The sequence below is a fragment of the Echiichthys vipera genome (assembly GCF_963691815.1).
Source record: "Echiichthys vipera genome assembly, chromosome: 18".
Lineage (NCBI taxonomy): Eukaryota > Metazoa > Chordata > Actinopteri > Perciformes > Trachinidae > Echiichthys > Echiichthys vipera.
The window spans coordinates 6,567,545-6,594,258 of NC_139843.1; the positions used below are offsets into that span (position 1 = coordinate 6,567,545).

The 26,714-nt window shown below is 42.7% G+C and overlaps 1 protein-coding gene across 1 annotated transcript in view; it reads right to left on the reverse strand.

Annotated features, from left to right (window-relative positions):
• Positions 1–26,714, reverse strand: part of sdk2b (sidekick cell adhesion molecule 2b) — an 88,786-nt gene that overhangs the window by 33,763 nt on the left and 28,309 nt on the right. Inside the window, exons 5-22 of the mRNA XM_083932349.1 lie at positions 23,965–24,076; positions 23,322–23,512; positions 21,236–21,319; positions 20,189–20,383; positions 17,725–17,841; positions 17,318–17,485; positions 16,777–16,879; positions 12,729–12,905; positions 10,917–11,053; positions 10,056–10,203; positions 8,775–8,915; positions 7,740–7,921; positions 7,025–7,140; positions 5,729–5,924; positions 5,305–5,403; positions 3,509–3,700; positions 842–963; positions 613–722 (exon numbers count right to left, since the gene is read on the reverse strand). Coding sequence (XP_083788475.1) covers positions 613–722; positions 842–963; positions 3,509–3,700; positions 5,305–5,403; positions 5,729–5,924; positions 7,025–7,140; positions 7,740–7,921; positions 8,775–8,915; positions 10,056–10,203; positions 10,917–11,053; positions 12,729–12,905; positions 16,777–16,879; positions 17,318–17,485; positions 17,725–17,841; positions 20,189–20,383; positions 21,236–21,319; positions 23,322–23,512; positions 23,965–24,076 — 2,590 coding nt within the window. The remainder of the gene's footprint in view (positions 1–612; positions 723–841; positions 964–3,508; positions 3,701–5,304; positions 5,404–5,728; positions 5,925–7,024; positions 7,141–7,739; positions 7,922–8,774; positions 8,916–10,055; positions 10,204–10,916; positions 11,054–12,728; positions 12,906–16,776; positions 16,880–17,317; positions 17,486–17,724; positions 17,842–20,188; positions 20,384–21,235; positions 21,320–23,321; positions 23,513–23,964; positions 24,077–26,714) is intronic.

Consider the following 26,714-nt stretch of genomic DNA (forward strand, 5'->3'; position numbering starts at 1 on the left):
AAGTGGCAGCACTAATGTTGGAATGATGACAACTATAGCTGTTAAGGGTCTTCAGGGATTGGCTCAGTGAAAATGTTCGTCGGTTTATATTGAATGGGATCATGGGAAAAACAGCAAGCAGACTGCAACAAGATAAAGATCATGTGCATGCTGTAAAAAAAACAAATTTAAATCACGCTATCCATAACAAGCTTGTGTCCGAATCAAAGGAATGGAGAATAAGATAAGGCTTGTGGGAAAACGCTGAAGATATACTGAAGCGCACATAAAACCTTATCTGTTGTTGTCACATTTTGCGCACGCTTAATGTTATCTAGCATTATTTTATATTGGAAAAATCATCCCTTCAAAGACGATTATATTACTTTAATAATGAACAATGCTGTGTATGCATGTCTTGTATACAAAAGTCTAGTGACAGCTGATCAAAATCTCATGTGTTTGGGCCTGTGTTCTGCTATTGGAGAGCATGTTTGTTGATGTGGTCCTGATTAAAAGAGAATTAGACACCAGGCTAAGTCTTGTTCCATTTATAGGTTTTTTTTGTCAACCAAATAGATAGATAAATGAAGGCAGGCACAGTGAAGCGGATAACAGTTCCCAGTAAGCTACCTGTAGAAGGTGTATGGGTTGAGACCCGGCACCTCCAAGGAGCGAGCCTCAGGTTCGTTGGACACCTGGTGGACCATCACCCAGTCCTCAGTTTCTCCCACCACACCCACCTGGGACCATGACAACAGAGAGCATGACACATACAGTAGATACCCTAATGGGGATGATACCTCCAAAAGAAGATGATGAATGAAACTGGAGTTTCAGCTCTGGATTAAATGTGGTTCACCTGGGCCTCCACCTGCCAACGTGAAATAGAGGTTTTGCCATCATAGCCAGGTTTGAACTGCAGGGTGACAGAGCGTGGGCCGATGTTGGATATAGCCATGTTGGTGGGAGGGCCAGGGAGCTCTGTGAAGGAAAAGAGCAGGACATGAGAGAATAGCTGCGGGAGCAAATCACTGGCCTCTCACTCAGGGTGGTTTTGCTTTGTAGACTTTGCTGCTAAGGCAAATCTATCTACTCCAGCGCCCCCTTGTGGCCGAACAGATACAACACACAGATGCATTCTCAGTGACCTCTCTTATTTCTTTGCCGTGCTCCCTCCAAAGTCCAGCTACAACAGCGAAAGTAGATTGGATTTGGAAAAAGATGCCTACACACAGTACACAGGCGGAGAAAATGCCATGAATGTCAATTACACTGCAGTTATCTGGAGATACGATTCAATCTGATACCTCACTGTTTACACTTGAGCTGAGTAAACAATAAGAATGGATTATTCCCTGGAAATCCCAGAGGGGGAAGCAAATCTGGAAATTGTGAATTCAAAGAACAAGCAGGAGAGATTTTTTGTGACAGTTGGTGTTTGAGTGTGTGTGTGTGTGTGTGTGTGTGTGTGTGTGTGTGTGTCTGTGTGTGTGTGTCTGTCTGTGTATTTGTGTGTGTGTGTGTGTGTGTGTGTGTGTGTGTGTGTGTGTGTGTGTGTTGAGGTGGGGACGTACTGCATGAGAATGTGCAGCTTGTGCATAAAATGATTCATTCTGCGTCGTTTATCCCTCATGCTTCCCTCGAGATAAACCTACCATAACAACTCCCCGTTCTAAAGCACAATATAGTTCACATAAATCCAAGTTGGAGATATTAACGTCAAACTACGGCATATTGGAGTGTGGACACTGGCCTAATATTAAAAAGATATAATCGCTCCCACAGGCACATTGAGCAATTTGGCCAAGATTGCTTAAATGCGCGTGTATTCAACCCTAATGAAATGCAAATGATACGCGTCATGCTGAAATTACCACTTCTAAATCATTTGCATGACTGATTATTGAGGTGGCTTTTAGCTGGATGGTTCTGTTGCACAGTTGCAGACCCATAGGTGTTTTCTTTACACATATACAATGAGAGTAATCACCATTCTGGGGACTATAACTGCTGCTCTGGAGCCTGCTCTCGATATAACAGCCTGTCATTTCACACACTTCACAGATGCACAGGCTGCAAACGCTTCTCCAGTAATTGATGCGGGCATTGTATTTCTATTACACAATCTTGCAAATATGAAATCATTAAACACTCTAAATGCCCTTAATGCTCTCCTGGGAGCTTTTATTTTAGCGGATGTGGCGCAGATGTGTGTATTGGTGTTCTTTTTGGCTTCGTCCCAACCGAGGTGACTGGGGTCTGATTTTCACAGCGTCTGGCGCCAGACAACAGTGTGTTCAACAAATTGAATATGAATCCGTAAACGCGCAGAAAGGAAAGGGTCAATAAAGGTGAACTCTGACTGAAACAGTTGAAACAGAAAGCCTGCAGTACGAACTGGAGATGTGCAGTTTGAAAGAAGACATTAAGGATGCACATAGGCTCCACCGAAAAACCCCATTAAGTTGCATTATGGGAAACGTAGGATCCAGTGTTTTTAAACCGAGAGACAGGATTTCTTGGTTTCAATTGCGTCAATTTGGATTGTTATTCTTAATCAGTCTTTCAGGCACTGCAAACTAATAATTAAATATTTCACAGTGGCTAGATAGAAGTTGAACTACTTTCATATTTGAATACTGATCCAAGAAGTTAAATAACTTTTTGGGGCTTTGTTTGTTTTGTTTGTAGTTAAATACTAAAACTACAAGAGTTTTTGAGCCATAAAAAAGGAAAGAAATTATTTTTCATATTATTTCACCATCACTTATCTGCTGTAATTGAACATCCTTCGACCTTCTCTCATGCTGACCACTGTGAAGGGAATGCGAATGCATTCAGCCACCACCACACCCACCAGACCTGTAAGCTTTTGTGTGTGTTTTGTGTGTAAATTGGCGAGCATCACTCAGTGCTCACACTCATCATGAAAGAAACTCCTGAATATGAATCAACAGATGATTAAAGAAGTGGTTGCATGTTATTTTAGAAGTTAGCTGCTTGGTGCAATACCCCAGCTGGACCCTCAAGGGTGTCAAACTGATCCAGTAAAGGGCCGTGTGGCTGCAGGTTTTTATTCCAACCAATCAAAAACACACCTGGTCCAACAAATCAACTGTGTGAAGACAGTTCAGGTGATTGCATAAGTCGAGTCAGGTGTGTTCTTGCTTGGTTGGAATGAAAACCTGCAGCCACACGGCCCTTTACTGGATCAGTTTGACACCCCTAGTCAGGTATTTTACACATGTACATAACTGTTGTTTTTCTTTAATTACTTTTTCTTAGTAGCTTTAGTAAACCAAATTAGATTTCTCCCTAAAGTAGCTTTTCTGTGGTTCAACTTCCTGAAGTGTGAGGAAAAAGAAATGTAATTAAACTCAAAGTTTTTGCACTATGAGAACCTGAAACCATCTGTGAGGTGGCGGCAGATGCCTCATAACTTGAGCTGTGAGGCTTGATATCAGGTAAGTGAGAAAATAAGCACTTTTTTTTGTAGCCTGGGTTTATCGACTGTGTGGTTACTGACCTGGGGGGACGCCGGAAGAGATGGTGGAGGAGGACAGCTGGCCCTGGCCTTTCGAGGTCATCCCTGCCACTTCAATGGTGTAGGTGGTGAGAGCAGTGAGTCCAGTGACCCTGTACTCTAAGGTTACATTTGGCAAGTAGTGGGTAACTCTGGTGTTTGTTCGATTGTATTCCTCCCACGAAATGCGGTAACCTGAAAAGCAGCAGAGATGGGTTGACAGGAGCAGACAAGAGAGCCTTCTCGGGGGGGCGAAATTTGACAGCAGTTTTACTACAATAGCAACTCTCAGCTCGCATGCTACAGGGCACGCTAACAGAAATATTAAATTAGCTTCATCAAAAATTGAATATAGCAAATTAAATCAGCTTGTGATTATACTTTCCTGCACACACTCACACACATCCTCCGCCCACTCCCATCCAAACACACACACACACACACACACACGCTTACCCTCTCAAAGTTAATGCAATTTGCTCCTTGGCCAGCAGCTTTTCATGTGATTGCATAAGGCATTAGGCAGAATTTCTTGCCAAATCAATAATTTCACATGGCATGTCAGTGTTTTTGTCTCCCAAGAGCGAGCAGCGCATTAAAATGTTTTGGAAAAACACTTCACGATATTCTGCACCATCTCAACCTTTGTAAACACTTGAATATTGATGTCACTTGTGGGCACTCGTTCTTTATTCAAAGCCTCTACAGACTGAAGTAAGAGCATTATGCAAACAATGGCTCACAGTATTCTGCTTGGTAATCTGACGGAGTAAACAGTATCAAAAGAAGATGAGTATTTGGGGAAGGTTTTACTGGCTGCTACAGCGGTAAGAAAGCCTTTACTTGAAAATGGTATGGGAAGGACTGCCCTCCGCAAAGTCAGTGGCTGGAGTAGTGTCAGTTTAGGTAATGTCTGATTGAGCCCATGTGTGAATAGAGTGGTGTTTTGGTGCTGCTCTATCGCGCTGCTCATGAGAACCCCGAAGAAAACAAGAAGAAGAAAGGGGGTTTATAAGATTACAGCAACAAAATGATCTGACTAAAGAGACGATGAGATTGCGAAACTGTCAGATACATTCAAGGGGCAAAATACTTGTTTATGACCAAACTACAAACCGGCTCTGGGACCGCGATGTAATCCGTATTGTTTCCTGCCTCCTGCACGCTCTACTCGGCACCACCCCTCACCTTAACCTCACGAGTGAGAGCACATCTGACAGACAATCATGTGCCGCATGTGTGAAAGGGCAACTTCAGACGGACCTGTTTGGTCGCGGTTCATATAAGGAAACGGAAATATTGTCTTGTAAAAAACAACTAGTTATTCCCAGGGACACTACCATTTGCCGAAGAAACAGAAAGCTTTCATCGACGGTCTCCATGGGGAGGAATCCTTTGGATGAGACAGACAACAGTCCATTTGATTTTTATTGCTCTTTATACAGAATGATGATTTAAGGGCTATACTTTCAAAATGCTCTCATCTCTGCTCACTTCTCTTCTGTTATAAAAATAAAGCCTTGAGCTGTGTTTTAGGAAGGGAGCCTTATTTTGTGACAGAATTACTTGCAGAGCTCAGAGGAGGAAACAGGGTTCGTTGTTTGGAATGTAATGTTTTATGTAGGAAGTGATACCATTTTCCGACAAGTATGTGCACGACGCAAATCAAATGATGAAAGTAGCTGTGTACCCATCCTGAGAGCTAAATATGCTGGGCTCACTGGAAGGAGGTCAGGCTATTGCTACTTTTGCTTCTCTCACCTTACCACAAGTGTGATTTTGGAGTGAAGTGAATGTACCTGTGAGAACGCCATTCTTCTCGCCGGGCTCACTCCAGCTCACTTTGAGTGAGGTGTCCAGGATCTCTGTGAAACTCAGGTGACCCACAGCCCCCGGAGCTGGACGGGACAAATAAGAATAATGAGCTGAGCCAACGGGCAAACTCTACACACAGTATGAATTTTTTAATGTTTTTACAACGTCAGCAATAACAAGGTAATCGCTGAAAGTCTGAGAATGGAGCTTAACCAACGCTCTTTAAGGAAACTAACCATAACCAATTATGATGATCCTGGCTGGATGCAGAATATACTCAGTCATTAGCACTTCACTACATCGTTCTGCATGAATAATAGATCTTGCCAGGAGGATGTGTTTCTGTGAGACGCTTGTGTCCCAACACCACAGTGAGAGAGAGAAAACCTCGTAAGAAAAGTCACTTACTGTCCTCGTGTGTCCTTAATGCTCTGGGCGGGCTGCGAGGGCCGTCTCCGGGCGTCGTGAAACACAGCACAGAGGTGTAATACTCTGTGAACTTCTTCAGACCTGTCACGTATCCCACATGGACGCTGTCCTGGAAGTTCGGTCGCACTGTTACCATAGCAACCTCTTCGTCTTTGCCAGGCTCCCAGGCCAGCAACTAAAAGAGACGAACAGGGAGGGAAATTAAAGTGTGTGTGAAAGAAAATTAGCAGCTAATCATTTTCCTGTATTTCTCACTCAACTGACAGTGTCTTTCCCTGGTTGTCCTGAGCTGCTCTGAGGAGCTCTTTAGCATCAAAGCTCTCCTAAATATATTAAGGAAGACACCCTGAAGAGATTTTGACTGCTTGAACAGCTCCATTAAGACGGACTCGCAGGGGCTGAGAGAGTCGAGGCTCATGAGAGACATGATAGCATCCCATCGTGCATGTTGATTGCGGAACCATCTACAAATGGGACCTGGATCAACCCATTAGATGCTTAGGTAATGACTCCCAAAGGCTGGTCTGTTGGGTTTTGTTTCCAGCTTCCAGAGAGAGAGGGATCTTCCAGGGAGGCAAAGAGCTGGCAAGAACATGTCAGAGAAATAGATATTTGACTGTCTGCCACTCGATCGTTTTTTTTCTCTCTCCATCTGTCTTTTCCTGTCTCTCCCTGAAAGCCTTCCATCACCTTTATCCACCCCTTTACACCCTTTTTCTCACTGCTGCTTTGATCTGTCCATGGAGGAAAAATCAGATTTTCAAAGTTTCAGATTGGGTTTGTACAGCGATCGCCGTACTCAGCTGAGTAAGACACATGGAGATCTATTGAACGTACAAACAAAAAGGCTTGGGGAAAAAAAAAGCGATGACATAATTAAGTTGCCATAGAGTCATCGGAAAAATAGGACCGCGCCATAGCTGTGGCTTTATGATTCCCTGTGGGCTACATCCGTTTCAATGAACTATACACAAGAGACGGAGAGATGGACTATATTCAAGAGCCCATGACAAAATAATGAAGACATTCATCATTACGTGCACACAGCTTCACAATAAACCATATGAAAAATGGTTACAAAGGTAAAGAGAATGACCTCCAACTGACAAATGGGTGAACAAAGTCCATTGCTCACGATCGCGCCAAATATATTTCGCCCCTTGGCCCTCCCCTCCCTCTCGCTACACAGGTATATGTGATACTACAAGTCCAGCTCTGACAGGTCTGTCAATGGACGTGATGGCTGCCGGTGACAGCGCGGCGACAGCTACTGACCTTGTAGCCCTGGTTGATGCCGTTGATGAACTGAGGGTTAGGGGCTTTCCACGTAAAGCGGATAGTTGTCGAGTTGACCGACTCGGCCTGCACGTTGCCAGGGGCGATGGTGGGTACTGGAATGAATGAGGAGAGGAAGAAAAAGGGAACCAGAGGGCATGAAAAAGGAGAAGTGGGGAGACAGAAAATGAAGGTGTGAGAGCACATTTCAGTCGACTGTTGGAAGCCTGCCTGCATCTATTTGGATGTCAGTATTGATCGCTGCTTCACAGGTCAGGGAAGATACCGCCATCACTCTCTTTCTGATGACAGTTACACCTAATACCAGGGCTCTCTGTGGGTTGGCTTGTGACTGTGTGAGCTGCTTATAGATTTCGGGGGGGGGGGGGGATGTAACACCTCTGTGTGGTCCTTACAAAGAAGAATCAATGCTAATGCAGGGGAACATCTGTCAGCATTGCCTTTTAGTAGATGATTTCAATCAGAGGTGAAGATAAACGTGATGCTAAAGGGACTATTTCTTTCTTGCACGTAACAACACTGCACCTGCAGGATGTTGCAGCCCAGTCTTATTCATCATGAATAATCATCATGCTTTAATGCATACATATACATGCAGGCTTAGCAAACACAACACATCCAATAATTAAAAAGAAAATAATCAGTATATCAGCTTAGGTCTCTAATCAAGGACATTGATGATATGAGTACTCACCTCCCTGCAGAGTCCACTCAGTGACTTTATGACTGAACGTGCCCAAACCCGCCCCGTTGTAGGCAGCCACCTCAATCTCATAGTTAGTCCAGATGATGAGGTCCTCCAGCAGCAGGTTAGTCACATCAGGACTGGAAATGTTCTTCATTTGGTAGTCCACAGGCAGCCCAGTCAGACGGTACCTGACATACATACACATGAACTTTGAATGCCGGACTTTGACACTAATTAAAAACCAGGGTTTGCTGTTGCACCCAGTTTGCACCCTGAATTAGACATTTCAGACGGTTCACTGACAGAGAAAGGACATTACAGAACTTGTGTTGCTTGAGCCAGTACCCTGGACTACCTGCTAGGGGGAGACAAAGTACCAGCAAACAAGTGATTAAACAAAAACCCAGCCAGCACCTGCTGTTTCATTTGAATATAATGAATAAAAAAACGAACTAATTACATGTTTACAGGATTTACAGTCACTTTGGCATACTGCTGACTCTGTCTATTAGACTCGCTAAAGTTTCCTGAAGTCAAACAAGTCATAAAATTGTATTTTTCTCTCAGAATTATTTTTTAATTAAGTTTTAATAAACGCAGTGGTGTTAACTGACAGTGCAGTGTGTAACGTACTGTGCGTGACTTCCAGCTCCCAGCTCTTATACTAATAACATTATAGAGTGGAGATAGATAAGTTAAAAACAACATAAAGTGGATCATGTTGGTGGGGATTTTAGTGTGTGATGGTGTAAATAAGAAGGGTAGCATGTATTGTAACGTCTTTATGCCTGCTCATACTGAAAGTGCAAATCCTAAATTCTCAATGTCAGTTATTAAAAATGAAATCAATCAATGAAAAATAACACATTTTCTAACTGTATCTTCCTTCCAATCTCTATATATTCACATTCCAGGATTAAGAGCTGTTTTGAGTGTGTCAGGAACTGAATGTATGCTTGTCATTTCCAACGTTTATCTGTTCACGAAATAAAAACTAAGACACAGGTGTTAGCGGAGCGGTTGGATGAACAGGGATCTTACCGGACTGTGTAGCCCCTGAGTATACCGTTCTGGTGGCTTTCAGGCGGAGGCTGCCACTGGATCATGATGGACTGGTTGGTCCGGCCGCTAGCAATGACGTTTTGAGCAGGAGCACTGGGGGGCTCCTCTGGGAGAGAGACTCTGCAGAATACACACACAAACACAGATGCAGAGATATGAAGAGAGACGGCAGCAGTGAGAAATAGGAATAAAAGAACATTTCCTGTCTGAAAATCTTCACAAACACAGCATTGGTTTATTTTCAAACTAAAAGCATAAAAAAACGTTGCAATAATGTAATAGACAGCTTTAATGAAGCATATCAATTTAACGCCAAATTCCAGTTAAATTTAAGCTGAAGCAACAGTTAAAGCCCTTTTTTTTTCTGTCCCTGAGCTGTTTCGTATCACTTTGTTCTCTCTGTTAGAAATCCTGACCAGTCCTTGTGTGCTTTTGCTACCTAAAAATATATATCTATATATTTCCCCTGACAAATCCCCACGAGTGTCCAGGGAGAAGATGCTTATGAGAGATGGGAGTGAGATCAGTGGCGGTGACTAAGTACCAAACGGCGTCACAGTGCACATGGTGCCAACCCCCTGCAACACACAGACGGGGCCCCCCTGTGGCTCTCCCCTGGCTAGGGAGCTGGCAGCATGAGGCAGCGTGACAGACTGGTGGAGAGAGGAAGGGAGAGAGGGAGGGAAGGGAGTGAAGGATAAGGGAGGAATGAGTGCTTGAAGTTGTGTGAGGCCGCAGAAAGGCCAAACCTAATGTCGCCTCAAACCTAAATCCCTCCTGCGGCTTTCAGAATGTGAGAGCATACGGGTGTTTGTGAGTGTGAACGTGTGTTTACACGTGATTGTGCATGTTTGTGTGTGTATCCGCTTTGGTAGGCTTATATCCCTCCCCACTGACTCTTGTCTAAAGGGATCAGTCAAAGTGGTTGTCTTGGAAACGGATTTCTTAAGCACAATGGAGTATTTTCTAAAAACCTTCTGCAGGTTATTGTATTTTTTTTGATTTGTCATTGTTATTGCAAATCCAATGACTCGACCACAGAGGACTGTTTTGATGGATTTTAAATGAAAACAATGGATAAAAAGCTTGCTCCTCTACAATGAGATATGCTTTTTCATTAACATTGTCTTCGTAAAGTTGTATGGAAAACTGCAGCTTCCAGTGCCGCTTCAAAGGAAAGTTTGTACTGGCATCTGGCATTTCTTTATTTTGTACAACCTGGATTGGTAAAAATAGATATAGGATTTGTCTTTAGCTCACCGGTCTGTCTCCTTGCTGAACTGCCCCTTCCCCACATCATTGACAGCACAGAGGCGGAACTGATAGGAGCGTGCCGGGATCAAGCCATTGACTGTCACTGCTGTGGACTCTGGCTCAATATTAGCCAGCAGGATGGCCCAGGGGGCGTCTAGAACAAAGAAAATCAAGTTTAACACCTTGTTCCACACACGCATGTATCTTGTTCATTGTTATGCTAACCACTCACCTTAACATCCCATAAAACGTAACATTTTATAAGGAAGGAGTTTAACATTTCGAGCAATTTCACTAATATTCCGAAGGGGACTCATGCCTGCAATCATTTTGTCAGGGCAGGTCACAATTTAAAATTCTAATTTATTATATTAACAAGTCACACTGAGGAAAAGGAATCAAAAGAACAATGTGCCGCAGATTCAAGTCTAACACAGTTTTCAGTAAATTAACTTCAGTTGAACAAACATGTTGGATGCCAACTGTAGTGCCGCTGACACACCCCACTTGAGATTAATAGCAGTGATGGACATTCTTAATTAGTCCTATTAATCATGCTTTTAAATTCCATTTCAAGTTCTCTGCTGCATTTACTTTGCAGTTACACTGTTTGGGGAAATCATTGGGCGTGAAGACACATGGCTGCATGGAAATAAAATGTCTTAAAACATTTAACGTCTTGGTCAGTCGTTGCTGCAATGTTGATCCCAAGAGCCAAGTTATCACTCTCTCCCCCCCAAAACCTGACTCATTATATACCATTTATAGATCTTAAAGTTTTGTAAATAGACACAAAGGGTGCGGCGGGTAGAGAAGGATGCAACAGATTGATGTGGACTGGAAAAGACAGGATATTATGTGACTTACTGTTCTCGGAAACCTCCAGGATGTAGCGCATGAGTGGACTGTTGCCATCAAAAGGCTTGGCCCAGGCCAGGTCGATGGCTCTTTTTTCAGATGTGCTCAGCCCCGCTGTCGGGTTCTCTGGGGCATGGGGCAGCTGCCTGCAGGGAACATCAGGACAACTTCGATAAATAAAAGAATCCTTCCTATCACAGCAAAAATCCTCCGGGGACAGAGGGTTACCGAGCATTTCTATCTCCTCTGAACATCTCTTGTACAAATCTGAAGTAAAGCTTAATGTTTTATAACAGAGATATCAGTTAGACAGGTGATGAATGTGGCGAGACAGGACAGCAAAGATGGTTCCTTGTCAAGATGGACACATTGGCAAACAAAAGGAGATAGATTGCACCAGAGGAGGGGGATTGAAAGGCATCAGGAGACAGATAGGAAGAAAATGCAGACAAAGACATGAATAAATGAGGCCAAAGCTAGGGATCATTAATTAATTCAGCCATAAATTCAGATAAGCACGGGCGGATTGATAGATAAACCTTCAAGCAATGAACAAATTCAGCCAGAAATTCAGTCAAAAGGCAGCCAGCCAACGAGACGGCTGAAAAGGCGGACAAAGAAAGACACAAACAATCAGTCAGTCACTCCATCACTTTGGCAAACAGAAAGTTAGATGTCTTCTTCAAACAGTGACAAAACCGTGTCAACGTACAACAAAAGCTGAAGAAGTTTTGGAGAAGATTTGAGATATGAAACAAAAACAGAGGTATTCGTGTGCGTAGGAGTGTGTAGTAGTCCCAGATAGGGAGGGGTCCCCTGGGGCTGGAAGTGTGTTGGGTGAGAATGAGGACAGAGGAGGTGAGGAGGAAGTGCGAATGAGTCAGAGGTATCAATAAGAACGGGCAGAGTGGCAGTGAGAGATTGTGGTGGAAAGCATGCACGTCTTTGGCACTTGCATGTGTCTAATGATGCTTCCTTCGCAAGTGTCTTTTGCATTATATGCAATATGAAAATGAAAGCTGTACATTATTATTATGGCTTAGATTTATATAGCGTCTTTCTCAGCTCAAGGCGCTTTACAGAGTCCAGGTTCCATTCATTCACACAGACAAACTAGGTAGTAGTCACAGCTGCCCATCGGCAGACTGACGGAAGCGTGGCAGCTAATCAGACCACCTCCTCAAACATACAGCAGTCATACACATTCACACGAGTCACGGTGGGTGAAGTGTCTTGCCCAAGGACACAACAACCATGACACAAGTAAGCCACGGTCGCCCCTTATTATCTGTTCTAAAGGAAAAGGAAAACTAACTATTTGAAGAACAATGAAAAAAACAGGATTCCCAAAATGTCAACTGTACCAGTATACATTTAGGCGCATCAGATTAAACTGAATGGCATTTAAATGTATTATTCAAACATATTATGTGTATATACATGAAAAAAAAAGAAATAATAACCAATTACAGTGAATATGTACGACATAAATTAACATTTCCTGCCGCAAAAAGGCATATTTAGTATATCGAGTCACCATTAGCCAGCTTAACATACTCCTTCCTCATTTCTGTTCTTTGTCAAAATTAGTCATAAATGTGAAGTCTTAATCCCATCACATCCCTGAATTGTAATGCTTATGGCTAAAACAGACTGTTGTGCGTTACCAATATCCCAATCTGGCCACCCCCATGAAAAATGCCTGGGGTGAACGTGCATATTGTATTGCTTCCTTCCTGCGTCTTTGCACCGGGGAATTAAATCAGAGAAAAAAAGGACAAGATAGAAAGCCAGGCAAGTGATGTAGACGACGGTGGTTACCTGACACGGAGGTGTGCGCTGCGTGAGTCGTTGCCACCAACGGAGGTGACTCTGCAGGTGTACGTGCCTATGTCGCCTGACCAGGTTTGGGAGATGTGGAGGGTGCCATCTGCCTCTAGTCGCATGCGGGGGATGGAATGGACGTTGATCGCAGAGCCCTCTTTTTCCCAGACATGCCTGGAATGCAAAGTGTCGGTTTTGTTATTAACGTCATCTGCAGATATTTTCATTCCTTTAACAGTATCAGTCGATCAGTTTAACAGTGTGCTGCACTCAATAGTCCCCTTTAAAGGGTCACTTTGGTATTTGGCATCTCAAACACCACACAGGAAGTAGTCCCCAGGAAATCTGAAATCCCAAATCTAAAGTGTTAAATAATAATAATGATAATAATAATAAAAGGTGTGTTGAATGTGAAATTAATTAAGAAGCTCAATCCTCATTCTCGAGTGGAACTGCACAATAAAGTATTCTTTGTAGGCGGCACAAAATGAGGCAAAACCCCATGAGAAACTGCAAATGAAAGTAGTTATAAAGACACTGAAATAACACTGTGTTAAAGCACATTTGAAAAAAAAACATTTATCTAGTGACCAATTAAATGCACATGCAAATCCATGAAAATATAGTTTCTATATTGTTGCCTTCAATCTCTGTTTACTGCTTTTAAATCAAAATCAAAAAAGAGAAACATCAAATAAAATCAGGAGAAGAAAGCTAAAAGAACCCAACCCTCCCACAGTCATGCACGGAGACATACACAAATATATATACGTTCATACGAACATTCACACATACACACACAGCCACACACACTCACACCTACACAAACACTAGTTGTCACTACAGAGTAGTAAGTGTACCCATGGAACAGATTACTTACATTATTTAAGGTAAAAAACCACGCTTTGAAAATATTCAGGGCCCTTTTACACAATATCTAGAGAAGTAATGTGAGGAATTTGACAGTTGAGGTCTAAATGTAAGTGGTCCTCTGCAGTTGCCTAAATATGATAATATGACAGTATGACATGAATATGACAACATGGGAACATCTTTTAAAAACAGAGACCTTTTTAACGATGACTTCTTCTTCTTCTTGTTAACATTTTATTCTTTCTTTGTTGGAAATACTACAATTTGAAAATGATGACTAAAGATGTTGATGTTTCCACTAGATTTCCAGAACCCGACATGCATCGCTTAGTTACCACCTGCTGGGATGTGAACCGTGATGCACACACGCGCATGTCAGCTTTAGATGGAAGGTTAAGTCTTTTTGACAGTCAAGCAATGAGTAAACTGAGGGTTCGCTTGCCTTTATAATCCACCGCAATTCGGGGAAGAATGTGTTATTAGTGAGGCATTTCATCTTTCTCCTCTCTGTCTCTTCAAACTCGCCATCAGAGCTGCCCCTGCTCGTGTATCATAGCGGCTGACGGCTGCATATCAAACGCTGAATTCACACTCATCAAAACGGCACAGCTGTAGCATCAGATGTAGCCTTCTCATCTGAGTACAAAAGGACAGAATGCTCTATTGATTGCTACCGATGTCGGCTACATGCTTGGGAGTTCTGTAAATATCCGTTGCGAGGGTTGTTTGTGTTGCACTGGTTTGAACTGCAGTTGTAAGCTGGAGGTGTGTGAGAGTCACTGTCTCATATGAGGTGATAGATGCAAATCAGTGGTCGTAAAACATTTTTCACATGTGTAGGCTTTTTACTAACTGCATGTCCAGGTCACAAATCATTCTGCAGTGTTTGCTCAGTCTTGATATTTGCTATGCGTGCATTTTAATATCAATTCAGCGAAACGCTAAACATTCCTGTGAGGGATCTGGAGCAGCAGAGAATAAGATACGGAGAGATACATAATAAGTGCACAGGGTAGTAAGGGCGCACTCACACTTTCCATCCGTTCCGTGCCCAAACAGGTTCCACGGGTAAAGCCTAGTTCCTTTGACCAGTGTGAGTGCAACCGCACCACGGCTAACTGCGGCCAGCTTGACGGCCCCGGACCATTTGGGAGAGGTGGGCTTTTGTAAGCGCATTTACACATGTACAAGCACGAGCGTGCACACGTGTACGAGCATGAGCGTGCACATGTGTACGAGCACGAGGCCTACGGCGGTTCTGACGTCATTTTGACATTCAGACCATGCACGAACATTTAAAATAATGGCGGCGAAAGGTTCACGTTGGCGTGATGCGGAGGTGGAGTGTTTACTGCACGCACAAAAACTCAGAGGTCTATGGAAAGATTTGTAAACAAAGCGACGCATCGCGATGACGTCAATCAATGCGTGTGACGTCTTACGGCGTGATGACGTATAGGCAGGCAAGAAGCATTCGCTGAGGCCCAGGTAGTGTGAGTACAAACGGGTATGGCCAGCAGGGGGAGAGGGAGGGGAGGACAAGTACCTTAAAGCAAGGGGCACGGTATGGATAGACAATGTGAGTGCGCCCTAAATGACTAATTAACAACCAAAGGTGTAGAGAACAATACAGCAAGTAATTACTAATGATGAACTAACTTCATTAACAAATCTGTAGGCCAAAGTGGCTCAATGGGCGATGCTTTATTGGGTCTAATATTTGATGGCTAGGGGATAAATACTTAGAAACTTTTCCATCTAGACTATTGGAACTCTGTTTTCACCTGCCTTAGCAAGACATCCCTGATTCTCTTGCGAGTGACCCAGAATGCAGGTGCAAGTCTTTAGAACATTTCTTTTAAAGGTTTTTATGTGAGAACTATTAAATGTGACTCCCTCATCAAATTCAGAATCAAATGAAAGATTTGTCTGTGTGGTCAGGCACCCGCGGGTTTGCAGGTTGGACCTCGCTCCTGGCTCAAAAGCAAAGGATACCTTAGCTTTGAGGTTGTGGCTTCTTCACTTTGAAACTCATTCTTTATGGACTTTTGATCTCTGTTCATTGTGGGCGCATTTAGAGGACCAGGCTGGCAATAGTTTATATTTTCTCATTGTCAAATAACCCCATGAAAAGATCAAAAACAATAATGTTCTGTTACTAACAAGTGTTGTCTGTGTAGCCAAGGCCTCATATTCACCTGTGCTCCCAAAATATTTAAAAACACATGCATGAGAAACACTAGGTAGGTGGTAAATCAATCCAAAATAGTGTACTCACCATTGCGTCAAATGTGTGTTAACACATGGCTGAAAATAGTCCCTGACAACTGCACTTTGCACATTAACTTGCCATTTGTTAAAAACTACAGTTCCTTGTTGTTTTAGGAAATGACTTAGCCTTTAATAAAAACTATTACTCAATAAGAGATAGACTGTTTGTTTTTGTCATTTCATTTGTCAAGAAGAAAAATATAAGACACCACCAGCATTATCACATTAAACAGCAGCTCAAGACCAAGCAATTTTAACTTGCTTTTATTGTAAGGCACTCCACACACCAAAGCTATATATAATACTATATAAATACACTTCGCTAACTATATATCCATAGCCCCTTTCACACATGCATGGCGAACCTGAAATGATCTAGACACTACCGGCAGAGCAGGATATGAGAAGGCAAATGTCTGAATCAGTTGGATCGGACAACAGATGGACCCTACCCTGTTAACTCCCTGGTCCAATGTCCGTGTGATGCCCAGTGAGTGAGTGGTCGCGTTGATGACATTTATATCATGCAGTTCGCGTAAAAGGAAGGATACAAACACCCAAGAGTGAAGAAGAAGAGTTATGGGGACTTCTGTCTATAAAGACTGACACCAAAATCAGGCAAACTCAAGGAACTGCAAGAGACTCTGTTTCATGACCAACTTGAGAACCGAGTACATGACCGTGGTGTAATCCACGTCATGTCAGGCCTCCTGCCCACTCTTCACCTTAACCAAACCGTGAGTGTTTGTCTGAGACAAACAGTCTTCTGTTGCTTGTGTGCTACGTGTGTGAAAAGGCAAATTCAGACAATGTCTGGAGAAGATTCCTAAGACACTGTCCTGAGATTATATGAGAAAACAGCTTCATTTGATACTTCTATTGTTTGTGAAGGTACCCTCACCTGACAGTAACACTGGGGTCATGTGTGACTCCACAGGTCATAATTGCTTTAGTTCCTTTGATAACACTCTGGTCCTGTGGGGGGGTGGTAATCCGGGTGCGAGCTGTGGATAAAATAAGAAAAGAAAGGGAGAGAGAGATGAGGAGACAGCTAACAAAAATCCTCCGTGAGAAGAATACTATAAAAAAAAAAAAAATCATGACAAACATTTCAGAAAACTCATTTCAGTTGAAATGACATGCTGCTGTTTTGGACTTTTTTTTTTTTTTTTGACGGCTTCTTGCATAAAACTGCTTGATGCAGACTGCAAACTTGCACAGAAGAGTGCTTTTGTATCTGAAGGAATTGAGTTCAGCTTCGCTGTTGTACGGCACGACCTTGTTTCCCAAACAAACATGCCTCTCAATAAAACTCCACCACTGTTAACTTCCTGTGTTTTTGCCACATATGAATGATTGTGAATTGGAGAGGTACAACACACAACATGAGGCATGTTTTTTTATATGTGAAAGGCCAAGACAATCTAACCCTTCGCACTCACCCCAGACCACAAGGTCAGCTGACGCCTCGTCGATGCCCCTGGAGTTGCTCGCCATGCAAGTGTAGGTCCCGGCATCTGAGATGTGTGAGGGGGAAATGAGCAGGCTGCCTGACTCGAGCAGGGTGAACCTTGGCAGCTGGACTGAACCACTGGCCAACACACGCTCACCTTAAGTGTATGAAAAGGTAGAAGAGAAAGAAACATGAAAAAGGGTACACATAGATAGAGAAAAGGCAGACAGAACAGAATAGGAGAGGAAGGGGGTCGTGAGGACCTGATCTGCAATTTGGATCCAAATGTGGAATCCAGTCAGGCGTTTGTTTGTTAAGCCATTGCATTTTATGGTTCCATAATATATAACAGACATCATCATCAAGTGTGTACGCATGCATGTGGGTAATCGGGACCTTTCTGCCAGGTGATAGCCGGTCTCGGTGCTCCTGAGGTCTCACAGTGCAGGATGACTGACATGCCGTCGATCACAGTGCTATCTGAGGGTCCGGCTGTGATATTCGGGGCAATGCCTGAGGGGAGACAAACACACACTGAATAAAGAGGGAGCTTAGTACAGTGGAGAGAGAAGGTAAGAGGGTTATAGAGGTGAGAGAATAAATGTCTATGGGCAGAACCCCTCTTCAAACGCGTTTGTGTAAGCCCCAACGCCTGCATGTCAGTGTTTAGTCGATGCTTTGTCCCAGTGATCCTTTACAGATTGACAAAGCCTTCACCTTAGTGCCAGAACTGCATGCTACTGGCCTAATTTTTACTTTTTTGCACCCACAAATATAGCGAATATAGCAAGGGAGAGAAGCAAGGGAGATTGCTGAGGGAGAAGAACAGAAAGATAATGCAATATGTACTGTAGATAACTAAAATCCCCAATTTTGACATGCAATAAATCAAAGCTTTTTAAAGGATGACAGAAAATCGTATCTCCTCCCCAAAAGGAAAGAGGCAGAGGGGAGTTTGTCAAAGGAGCAGTGTAGATTTCATGACACAGGGAGTAGGACATAAGGAGACTTGGGAATGTGAACGTGTTGAGGAAAACGGAGATGAGATCTGGAGGGACGATAGAGGAGAAGAGGAGACAGTGTCAAGAGAAGCAAGAGAAAGACAGAGATGGGGATGGAGGTTGGTGAGTTTGCAAGAGAGAATAGCATGAATTGTGATGATGCGGTGCAGAGCGGGGTGAAGGCAGCAGGAACCGAGACAAGGTGTAGAAAATTAGATGTCAGGTACTTGGCAAACAGATGCACGGTGAGGGTAAAATAAGAAGTGGCACATGCTCGGGGAAAAAAGACTTCTACAAATTAACATCGATGGTATTAAACTTAATAGTTTAGGCCTGAGTGTCAATTTATAGAAGAAGATTTAAAAGCAGTTGTTAACTACAAATACATTTATATATTTCAGAAAAACTCTCATAACATTTCTCCAAGATATGTTCAGTCAGTTAGTTCCCATGTCTTGGAGTAATGTCACCTGACTACAACATCCCAATCACATTATTGTTATAATGTGACTGTGGGCTGTCAAATTCCTGTCACACCAAAAATATTGTCGAAAACAAATTGTGTTAGAAACAAGAGGAGGAAGTGCTAGCATGACAGTAAAATTCAGTGTTTTATGATCACCTCCATATAATTGCTGTTATGTGTAGTTTGCTGTCGCAGGGGATTGGCAGTCGTGAAATGCTGCTTAGCACATTTATACTTTGTGCTGCAAAGCTTTTACTTTGACTTTATCGAGATTCTTGTCTTGCTGAAGTTTTTTTTTCAACAACTCTGATGGATGCATTTTCTGTTATATATAATTATAGGGTGAGAAGTTCAGCCATCCGTGAGGAACTCGGAGTAGAGCCGCTGCTCCTTTGCGTTGCCAGTTGAGGTGGTTCGAGCATCTAGTAAGGATGAACCCTGGGCGCCTCCCTAGGGAGGTGTTCCAGGCACGTCCAGCTGGGAGGAGGCCTCGGGGAAGACCCAGGACTAGGTGGAGAGATTATACCTCCACACTGGCCTGGGGACGCCTTGGGATCCCCCAGTTAGAGCTGGTTAATGTGATCTGGTATAGGGGAGGCTGGGCTCTCCTGCTGGAGCTGCTGCCCCCGCGACCAGACCCCGGATAAGGGGATGAAAATGAGAAGATAATTATGGAGTAAATGTTGATCGTTCAATGTAATGGCTTTAGAAAAGTGTCACCACCAGTGTTTAGACTGGGTTCCTATAAAGCTCACTTTCTCTACGCAATTCGGTCTGCCACCGGGTACAATCTTGTGGGAAAAGGAGGACTCGATTTACAGCACAAAGGAAGAGGAGGTGTTCTTGTACTTATGAAGGTACTAAAATGATAGCACGAATGCTTCGTAGTTGGAACAATTGTCTGAAAAACATGGCCAACCAATTTGCCTTCCACATTGTGTAACGTGGGCTGGTGTAGGTGAAGGTTATGGCCAGCTTTGTGCTTTGTGAGACCTTACGTACTTTGAGCTAAACGCTACATACAACAGCATGCTAACATGCTCACAATGAGGCTCTCAGTCTACAACAAGAGGTTAACCAACTGACCGCTATTGTTAGAGCTGCTAACATGGCTGAAGAGTTCAATTTGTGCAATCTTCTATCACTTATGTGCAATTAAGTTGTACTTAAAGCACTAAATTGCTCCAACTCGTCTCCCAACTTACAGGTTGGAATTGCTGTTCCATTTTTGTAAAGCAATTAAACCCGGTATGTTCTGAATTTGACAAGGTGTTTGAGAGAGCTCTGTATTGATTTAACAGTATTCTGTGAAATAAGGTTCATTTTAGTACACATACTTCAATAGCAGGATTTTGTGAAAAAACAGTTCCTGAAAAACTGCTTGAGCACTCACTGGTGACAGCCAGGTATGTGTTGGTCTGAACTTCTCCTGCCGAATTTCTGGCAAAGCACTGGAACATCCCGGTGTCATCAGGCAGGAGGCCGTTGACCTGAAGGCTGCCTCCCACCAGCACCCTGTACCTGGGCATCTTCACTGGGTTGATGGGCAAAGCATCCTTGTACCACACAATGTCTGGCTGTGGCACTCCTGCAGAGGGCGAGTGGGGGTGAAGTTTACAGAGAGTAACTCATGCTTCCGATTTTTTTAATGCTGTTGAGTGCTCTGACAAGTAATAGGGAATCTCTGGCATTAAATGCACACTCATACACACTCATACTCTACAGAAGCTGTGAGAGGAAACAAAAAAAAGAATCCGGTGATACAATTCATGACTGTTCTCCAAGACTTATCGAAAATGTTTTAGCTTCTGTAATTATGACTGAAGTTCGGCCTATCTAATTTTCTTTTTCTTCATCTTTGAAACAGGTGAACAAAAGAGTTTTTCCAGGATGACAAAGGTACAAATATTGTATATTGATTTTGATGAAGACAGTAGTGTCGAAACGTAGAAAGGAAATGTTAGAAAGTTATATAACATTGTGCCAAAAACACACTAAGCAAAGTGGCGCTCTACGCAATAATTACATTTTTCTGCATCCAGAAGGCATGTCATTGTGTTTGATGCCAGAAGAAATGATATCTAACATCACAGAAGACAAAGGACTCTGTTCCTGATTGGCTGCAGGTATTATCTGGCTGCACTTTGCTGCAAAAAGTTAAATTACCCAAACTTTTAGTTTGGCTGCACTTCATCGCATAGTGAAACGGCCACTCTTTTCAGGGACATTGCATGGCAGCTTGCCGCAGGGCACAATTCACTCCTTGGCTATGTCTTTCTTTTGGCTAAAAATAGACCTTGTATTGAGAGAGCAGGGAGAAATTAAAACTCACTAGAAAGAAAACATGAATGATTTTAGTCCTGTTTAGAACCTGAGGTAGTGATGCACTTCAGCCTCTTGTGGCCAGAATGAGTATTGTAGGGTACCATACGCTGCTTACCTCGTGCCTGACAGGGGATGTCCACCACCTTCTCCATCTCAGCGGTGATGTGTTTTTCTGGTTCCTTAAAAAACTGTGGTGGTTCTGAGGATGAGGAATTGATAAAATAAGAAGCAAGATAACAAACCTGGAAGCTGTAATCATCACAACTCCCCAAGTACCTGGTGACAGTGCCTTTAATTAATGACACTAGAGGATAAAGCTAGCCTGGAAACCAGACAAATCTGCAGAGGACGTGTTTCATTTGCCATGGCATGTATGTCTGGCCCTTCTCCCATTCAGATACAGTATACAGTCCGCCAGATCCTGGGGAAGCTGAAGCTGAATGTTTATCTCATGTGGGCCAGGTTTAAGACGATGACTGACAGAGGAGCATCAAAGTTACTAACATAAATGTTCTCAGTCCAGCGCAGCTTACCTGGCTCATCAAACTCAGATCACACCGTCAAACTAAGGAAATCTGATCAAATTTGAATCAACGTTCTCTTAATGTGTTGCCTATTTCTCGTCTATAATGTGTTTTCAGAAACAATTTCAGTGTAATGTTTGTGACTCAGCCGTCTGCTTCAAAACGGATAAAGCAGGTGTCACTCAGCGCTACAATCTTTCCTTGCTGTGATTGGTTGTAGGCCACGTTTCATTGGTGTGATTGGTTGTGGGTATGCATTTTCAGGCTAGAATAAAGCTATTGTACTGTAAACTTTAGTTTTGCTTAAAAATATATTGGTCATGGAGGCAAACTAAATTACAGAAATCAGTAATTGGTCTACCATCACGGTTTCAAAGGTATCCTTCAAACACATGGGGAGAGGAAAGGCTCAGTTAGCTGTATCAAGGGAAAAGTGCACCACACCTTGTCCTTTGAATCACATTACAACCTTGAAAACATCAAAGTGTTTCAGTGGGATGGAATGAAAGTGACTGAAGCAATGCTATTAAAGAGTTTCTTGAGGCCAACCATTAGCTCTCTGCCTTTTAAATCAATAATACTTCCCCCCACTGCCTCATGAATTCACAGCTATAGCTTTGCCAGACTCATATAGTGAGACGTGTAATATTCATTACCAGTTCATACCAGCTCTTTTGTTTGAACTCGCAAGTCTAAATGCTACTTTTACTCCCACACACTTGCCTATAGCTAAATGGAGATGCACGGCTTGTTTTTCATTTAGGTTGTCATGCTGATATGAAAGCACATACAGACATTCTGCATTGTGACTAATCAGATGATTTTCTCTTTACCTTGTGCACAATAAAAGAGAAAAGTAAAGTACAAGTTAAATAAATAAAATTATGATGCGGAGAATGTAAAGACGAGCATTAGGAAAATGTGTTCCGAAACCTGAAATGCTGACAATATCAAAACACATATACAAAAAGGCAAAAGCACAAACATTGAGATGAGTTTTGCAAATATCAAAACACAAACAAAACAAAGGAACGACGAACCGATTTTGATTTAGCAGCGGAAAGCTACTGAAGATTTCCCATCAAAGCCCATCTGGATGTGGATTTGGAACACATAATGCCTGTGCTTTCACTCTTATATGTGTTTTTGTGCTGCAGTGTCTAATTCAGAGGGTTTTTTTAAAGTGGGAGGCTGGCCTCCCCAGGGGGGCTCCAAACTGTTTCAGGGGAGGCTCAGTGAAAGGAAGTGAAAAAAAGTGTTAGTTATCAAAAGAAGATCACATAGAATAGACTGAATGTGTGTGATTTGGTTAAAGAGATAGTTCAGAGTTTGGGGGGATTTGACTGTTCTCCAACAAGTCAGAAAGTAATAAAGGCCTTAGGACGGACCTCTTTTTATGTATTTGGTGTAGTCTGAAGTTATGTCAAACAGCAATATTAGGCTATTTTGGCTCAACTGTTGCCAGTCTATGGCATCAATTTGACATAATCATGATCCCACAGGCATTCATGAATTGAGCTGCCCACAGTCTTAGACTTCGAAAAAACACCTAAATATAAACTGCGTGGACTGCGATGTGTAGACATCCACACGAATACATGAATATCTGGGAACGGTGTTTTAATTTAAACACTAAATAACACAAGAGCACACAGTATTTCAACTTATAATTCTTACCTAGTACATGCAGATAAGCCCCAGCATTGACTGATGGCACGCTGCTGCTGCGGAGAATGGCCTCACACTCGTAGAAGCCGGCATCGCTCACTGCAGGACTGAGGACGGTCAGCCTGCGGTTGAAGTCGCTCAAACCATTGGTCACCAACACGCCGTTCTTACGCCACGAGATACTCAACTTGATAAGAGGCCTGCAGAATGAAAAGAAGCAGGGTTTGAAATGTGTTCTAATCTCACTTTCTCTGTGATTTTTTTGTTTTTTGTTGTGCTTGCTGATAAATGATTCCTGTTCTGCCACAGTGGTCCAATGCAACACATATCCATCAGTCTATTTATTCTGCTGGAGCGATGGGTATTGAAATCTAAAAAAATATCTGTTTATGGGCTGAGATGATGCAAACTGACTATTTCATGAATCAAGGGATGTCATTAGCAGAATACTTCGCTATAATAATACGCCGTATTCCAAGATACAAGAACACTTGTGACTACAAAACCTATTGGAATCAACTATAATCAGCATTTGATTGTCTTACTTTAGACTAATACACATTTGGAACATATACCTCAAGTGTATTAAAGGATAATTTCATTCAAATTACAAAACTGATGAACTATGACCCTGCTGTCCTAGAAGGTTTACCTGGCGTTGGCAACACACTCCATTGTAACTTCTGAGGTTCCTGTAACCACGCTAGTGTTCCTGGGAGGGATGATGATCGTGGGGGCAATGGGGTCTGCTGGACCTCCCACATCTAGACAGACAGACAGATAGGTCGCCACACACACACATACCAACAAAGACACACATACATGGAGAGGTTAAGCAGAGAGCAATGATCTTAAGAGATACATAAACTATATTTTTACAGGCAGAATATACGGCGGTGTCCTATATATTTCATTTCCATTTAGTGCGCTCTGTGGATACTCATAAACGTGACATATTGAAACTGACCAATGAACACAGTGTGTCTGAGTTCTGACAGAGAGATGGGCGGAATAGGATGAGACAGTGCACTGAGTGTGTATAATAAGATGTCTGCTGGAGAACCAGAAACATGGATAGAGAAATACTCCCTGACAAACATGAAGCTAAAGGGCTGAATAGACTGCTGTGTGTATGTATGTGCATGTACACACTTTCTCATTTGTGTATAAAACTCTGCATGTGCAAACCTGTTTATGTCTGACTGATCGTGCGTGTGTGTGTGTTGTGAGCATCACAGACAGACAGCCCATGGCAGTGAGAGCACATTGTGTGTGTGTGCTGCTTGAGATATGTCATGTCTGTGATAAACTCTCACTGATCCGTCAATCCCATCATGCCCTAGGATTGTGCTTGTGGCTGCACATGTCAGATGTAGCTACAGGGGCTGTCATGACTCAATCTTACCAATCTTGGGTCATTTAATGCTGCATACAGACCATGTGTGCACCCCTACAAACACAGAAACCTTAACCTTCTGAACCCCAAAATCTGTCTGCAGGTTTGAAAAGCATGATTTTTCTAAGAATGAATAGCCAAAATTACATTATTGACAATAGTTCATAAACTGTAAGAACACACATTATCATCAGATTTCAACTCTGTCCGTGTAGGCTGTAAAAATGTAAATAGTTCAATATGTATGTGGCATGCAGTCCCCATTTAATTGAATTATTGGTAACATATGTGGGCACTTGAAAGAAAAAAACTTGTCTTTTTACCCCCCCCCCCCCTATCTATCTATCTATTTTTTTGAATGATAATTTTATGATTCATGTCATTTTAACAGTGCTTTACTGCAAAAAATATACGTTTTAGTTCTCTCTACTTCCTGCCATGATTGGGCTGTTTCCACAGATGTGCAGGACTTCATGCTGCTGTGAAAAATGAGCCCATGGTGAGTTAAAATGTGACAAGAGCAAAAGTAGGGTTCATTAAACAACTGCAAGGTTCTTCAACAGAAAACTGCTGCATATTTAAATCAGACAAACCATAGTTCATAAAATTACTTGCATTCTAAAAGGACCGGTTCCACCTTCATCTCGCTGAAGTTATAATCACGTTTTTGAAATTCGGCCAGAGTATGAAAACCGTATCATGAGCTGCTCTAGTAACCTTAAAGTCCTCTGTGACCTTCGCTCATGCCAAGTCCTGTCAGAGCCGGGGAAGCACATAGGCGGGGAAGCACATAGGGCATTGTCGCTGTAGGAGAAGCTGCTGCAGCAGATACTGACAGATACATGTGCACACGGTAAAATGCAAGCATTCACTCAAACGCACAAACACCTCTCTTGGCTCTTTCCAGCAGCCTATATATAAAGGTGTGGGTGGTTGGGTGGTTGGGTGTTTGTGTGTGCGTATGTAACAAGTAGAGAGACCTGCCGCTAGGCTTTCAATCTAACCCGAATCAGAGAGTGTGTGTGTGTCTGTGTGTGTGTGTGTGTGTGTGTGTGTGTGTGTGTGTGTGTGTGTGTGCTTTCTAGCACTAATATAATCAACTTTGTCACTGTTCTCCATGTGTCCCACAGACTATTTCTGCTCCCTTGTGTTGTAAACTGTAATACTGTTTCCTCACCCTCCTTATTCACTTCCATACTAAAGTCCACTCTACCATGTCATAAGATGCTGTCTGTTAGGTTTCCTCCTATAATTCACTCTGCTGAGCTGAAGCCAACTGAATTGGTTTGATTTGTGTATCTTGTGTAATTTTTTTTGTTGTGGCAGCAAAAGATGCTGATGAATATTAAGAGCCACTTGGCAGTAGAACAGTGTGTCTGCGTCCTTGTCCCCATACTTTTTTCCAGTGTGTGTATACCTGCAACAATGTGTGAATGTGGCTGCAGGTACGTCGGGTCCTTTACTTCAGTACAAGTAAAACTCCAGCATTCAAAATCCCACTTAGGTGAAAATGCAATTTTCAGCACATACAGCATGTTTTTATAATTTGAAGTGAAGAAGAATTCCTTTATTAGTCCCGCAACGGGGAAATTTGATTTTTTATTATACATGTTACACACACAGGCCCGAAATACCCACACATGCACAAACAGGACCTATATACATGCAATTAATGGAGAGATGTTAGAGCGAGGGGGCTGCCAGTGACCAGCGTCCCCGAGTAGCACACTCATTCATTCATGGTCCACACAGGGACTCGAACCTGCGACCCTCCGGTTCACAGCCAAGTCACCATGGTGGAATTCCCGTGGTGGAATGTAACTAAGTACATTTACTTAATCACTCATGTATTTTCCATTTTTTTCCATTTACAGGTACTTTATACATTTAAGGGGACATATAATGCTCATTTCCAGGATCAAACTTGCACTTTGGGTTTCTACGAGAACATGTTTCAATGCTTAAATGTTTAAAAACACATTATTTTTTTCATACGATCTGAATAC